Source organism: Quercus robur, chromosome 4, assembly GCF_932294415.1.
Source record: "Quercus robur chromosome 4, dhQueRobu3.1, whole genome shotgun sequence".
Lineage (NCBI taxonomy): Eukaryota > Viridiplantae > Streptophyta > Magnoliopsida > Fagales > Fagaceae > Quercus > Quercus robur.
In genome coordinates, this window is record NC_065537.1 from 31212786 (window position 1) to 31217625 (window position 4840).

The 4840-nt window shown below is 42.4% G+C and overlaps 1 protein-coding gene across 1 annotated transcript; it reads left to right on the plus strand.

Moving 5' to 3' along the window:
• Nucleotides 1–4227: 4227 nt before the first annotated feature.
• Nucleotides 4228–4608, plus strand: LOC126721744 (uncharacterized). The gene has a single exon (XM_050424803.1). The coding sequence runs from the start codon at nucleotides 4228–4230 to the stop codon at nucleotides 4606–4608; it is 381 nt and encodes a 126-aa protein (XP_050280760.1).
• The last annotated feature ends 232 nt before the right edge of the window (nucleotides 4609–4840 follow it).

Genomic DNA, 4840 nt, shown 5'->3' on the forward strand with positions numbered 1-4840 from the left:
CTTATGATTGCAGTGGATCAAGGAAAGAAGTAGGCCGTGGACTCGGAGTTGTCACGTGGTCGTGGTAGTAAGTTTTCTACTCGATGTAGCAATAGGATGTTAGTGGTCTAAGTTCTATTGTAAAAATTTCAATTCTTTCATAGTGGATCTGTTTTACCTTGAGGATAGCTAGATTAAATCCTCCACAGATTTTTTACCGGTTTGGTTTTTTTGGGTTATCATATCGTGTGTTCTTTATATTTCTACATTATTTACATGATATAATTTGAATGTGTTAACCTAGAACTGAATAATTTATCTAAGTAATCACTTGGCTAAATAACTAGGTTAAACAACTTGTGTTTTAAGGGATCTAAAAATGTACAATTTTTGAAGCATATTCCCTAAGACTTCATTGTCATCCAAGATGATCTATTGATTGTTGAATCTAATAGGCAAATAGTGGGTTATTTTTCATTGCTATGCTGCCTTTGAAAGGTAGGGGGATTTTCTTTCTAGGAACCAGTTTTCACAATTAATTTAATGGTAAAAACTGATTATTGCACTAATAATGAATACTACTGTGAAATTTGAGGGTGCTTAGACCATGGGAAGGACTAAGAAGATTGCTTATTGATAAAAATAAATAAATAAACGACTAACAGATTTGAGTCTAACAGGTGGGTTCATGCTCTGCCCCTATCTCCTCTTTGCAGCATCTGTTGTTTGTGTTTGTGCTCTTCCCCCATCTCCTCTCTGCAACATATATGATATTTTGAATTCACTTAGACATTAGCAATTGGTGAATTTGTAGCTCTCTGGGATCTCAAAAAAAATTGATGTTGGTGGTTTGTAACATACCAAATAGTATTATGAAAATGTTAGATGTTTGAAGTCTTGGTTTTTCAAAAACAAAAGGAATGCTTGTTTGATGTTATGTTAGAGAAATTAGTTTTGAGCTTCAAATGAAGTGGATGTTTTTAATGTAATTTATATACAGTCTACAAATGTTCTTTTCAAACAAGAAGTGCAAAAATACATACATCCATATATCTTACACTTCATATTTATAATTACTTACTTGGCAAGACTGGCCCCTGAGAAAAAAAATACTTGGCAAGACTGTAGTTATATTCCTATAATGCAAAAAAAAAAAAAAAAAAAAAAAATTGAAGAAAAAGCATTTTGCATTTGCATCAACAAAAATTTAGTATTTTATTTACATTAATACTTTAAAAATCCACTTTACATCCCATTCTCTATTTTACACTACTCCATATTAGAATAATCTGAAAAAGGAAAAGAGAGAATGATGAAGCAAGGAAGAGAGAGTAATTTTAGATGTAGTAGTAGAAGTGGTTTTAAATTTTTAATGGAAGGGGGTAATTTTGCCCCTTTTTTTTATGTTATTTGGAAATGAATATGATAGAGCTCCTGCTATTGTTCTAAAAAAAATTATGGCTATTGTTCCAAACATAAGAGGATTGGGTTTGTTGAAAGCATACGACACTATGTTAGTCTAAAATAAAAAATAAAATTCAAACATATGCCTAGCATATGAATAGATTGATTTTTCTTCTAATGAGAATGATGGAACTAATTGAGAAAACTAGTGGATGTCTCATGTGATACGTGTGTTCATTATTAGTTATTTTATAATACTTATATATATGTTTTAATTTTTGGAAAATTAATTTCGATTATGTATTAATGTCACTAAAATAATGAAGAAAAAAATATAACCCAGTACAACCATAAGTAATTATAATTTGTAGGGGCAAAGGCCCAAAATCATACAATGGGCCTTGGGCCCCATACGGGAAGATCAACCACGTCCGAGGAGAAGACATGGGTGCCAAAAGGCTCCTAGCCCAGTTCTCGTGGGCCTAAAGATGTTTAAAGGGCGGTCCGAGGAGAAATGTCTCCTCAGACGTGACAAATATAGCTCAAACATGCACTCTGCCTACTAGAAGGACCCGCCCCAACGGACATTAGTAACAAGGATGAGTCCCACAGACCCGTGGCAAAGAAGGAAACGTAAGATGTCCAAGGAGAGGCTGCAGCTGTCACATTAAATGTGTTGCAACTACTTTTCTGGCTACATTAATGTGGAGAGGACCTGTAAACAGTGCTACCTTGGCTACCACAACTCACAGAAAGATGGAGGGGATGTCCGATGGGACAAGCATTTAAGTGAGGGTCCAGATAATCAACAAGTGTAAGGCCCTAATGGCTTCAAGAAGATTATATAAGAGAAGGAGTCCTCATGAGGAGAAAAGGAAGAAAAAGGGAGGTAGAACAGAAGAACGGGAAAAATAACCATAGTCTTTGAACAGGGACCCGTATACATTCATCTCATCTCCTCAGACTGAGAATCTATGGGCAATAAGAGGATTTGCTTACTATTAATTGTTGTATAGCCCAACTTTAGCCAGTGTACACTTCGTTAAGGCCTAGTTCTATAGCCCACTCTCTACAAATTCATTATTTCTGGGCTCCTTGGACCAGAATCCCACACCTGTTCGGCCTGGGCCCCAAATTGTGACCCTACAATTGGCGTCGTCTGTGGGGAGAACTTGTGCCTCAGCAAGTGCGACCGTTAGAAATGGAAGGATCAGGTCTGCGCCAAACGGGACCCACAGACTCCCAACGGTAGGACAACTTTCTTAACCTTGAACGGGAAAAAGACCAAGACAAGTGACAAGAGGGTAGCTTAAATACCTCCCGCACGAGCAGAAGCTGTTCGAAAGGGATAGGTCATGCATCCTAAAAGCGGGACGATAATAGGGCTCTACGGCAAGAAATCGACAACGTGAAGAGGAAGCTACGCTAAGCACAGCGAAGGCGTCTTTCCCCCAGCCCGGATACCAGTGATGAAGAGGACAACGAATACAGGCGAAGGTCGAGAATCCCACCAAGTGAAACCTTCTCCTATGAGGAAGAGCAACCTCATAAACGCAGCTATAAGAGTCCGTCCTACAAGGGCCTAGCAAACGACGCTATGAGCAAAGGTTTGGACTGAATCTCCTAGTCACCCTTCACACGCAAGATAGAGGGGGCTAAACTTCCTCGGTGGTTCCACCAACCCACTTTCACCATATATAATGATCGGACGGACCCTGTGGAGCACGTAAGTCAATTCAACCAGAGGATGGCCATCCACTCTAAAAACGAAGCCTTGATGTGCAAGGTATTTCCGTCCAATTTGGGACCCATGGCGATGAGGTGGTTTGATGACCTCAAGCCAAACTCCGTAAATTCCTTTAAGCAGCTAACCCAGGCTTTCAGCTCTAGCTTTATCACGAGTAGTAGGGTTCCTCGGCCTTTGGATTCCCTCCTGTCCTTATCCATGCGAGAAGGAAAGACCCTGAATGCCTACTCAGATAGGTACTGGGAGATGTATAACGAGATAGAGGGTAATTATGATGACGTTGCCATCAGCACCTTCAAGAGAGGCCTGCTGACAGAGCACAATTTAAGGAAATCCTTGACCGGGAAACTGGTCACCAGCGTGTGTCAACTCATGGACCGAATCGACAAGTACAAGAGGGTCGAAGAGGACTAGCAGATGGGTAAGGGTAAAGCGAAGGTTGTCCCTCAGGAGAGGAGGGACTTCAGGTCAGACCGATTTAGCAGCAACAATCGGCTGAGAAGAGATTACACGGAGCAGCCTAGATCCGTCGGGGCGCAGGCAGTCCACGCTGTGTTCCGGGATCCATTACATCAGATCTTGAAGAAAGTAAAGAACGAGCCATTCTTCAAATGGCCAAATAGGATGGCAGGCGACCCCACAAAACGCAACCAGAACCTATACTGTCAATACCACCAAGAACCGGGGCACACCACCAATGAATGCAGGAACCTGAAAAACCACTTGGACCAGCTAGTCCGAGAGGGAAAGTTAAGTCATCTCTTGTATCATACAAACGGCCGACAAGAATGGACGAACATTGAGACGCGGCAGGGGACCTAAGTCTGCCCATTGGCACGAAAAATGCCATTCTCGCCGCTCCAGGAAAAACGGGCTCCCATCCTTCCAGGGTAATGTCGGTGGCTCAACTCCCTGCTGTGAACGATGACCGTGAGTCTAAGAGAGCCAAGGGGATGGCTTCACCCGTACTAGGATTCTCGGATGAGGACAAGATTAGAACTATTCAACCCCATAACGATGCTCTAGTCGTCACGTTCAGGATTGGGGGATATGACATCGAGAGGGTGTTAGTCGATTAAGGCAGTGCTGTGGAGGTGATGTACCCCGACCTATACAAGGGGCTGAAACTGAGGCTCGAAGACCTGAAGGCATATGACTCCCCTTTAGTAAGCTTCGAAGGGAAAACTGTTTTTCTGAAAAGCCAGATTAGACTGCCCATACAAACTGGCTCGGACATAGTGGAGGTGGACTTCATAGTGGTGGATGCATATTCGACTTACACCGCCATTGTAGCTAGACCTTGGCTTCATGCCTTAGGGGCTGTTTCTTCTACCTTGCACCAAAGGGTGAAGTACTCGTCGGAGGGTCAAGTCAAAGAAATAGTAGGAGATCAAGCCATGGCTCGACAATGCATGGTATCCGCCATCTCACAAAGGCCAAGTGCCGAGCCCCCAACCCATATCGAGAATCCCTTATAGCAGTTAATGACCCTGACCACGATTGGTGGGGGATCAGCCGATGAGGCGAGTTGCAAGGACTTGGAAAAGGTTCTTGTGGGCAGTGATCCAGAGAGATTCTTTCAGTTCGGCTCAGAGCTACCACCCCAAGAGAAAGAAGAGCTAATTGATTTCCTTAGGGAAAATGTGGATGTGTTTGCATAGGACACCTACGAGGCCCCCGGGGTCGATCCAAACTTCATATGCCATCATC

Bases quoted from the DNA above. Each gene is read 5' to 3' on its own strand.
- LOC126721744 (XM_050424803.1), top strand. From the start codon at position 4,228: ATGTACCCCGACCTATACAAGGGGCTGAAACTGAGGCTCGAAGACCTG.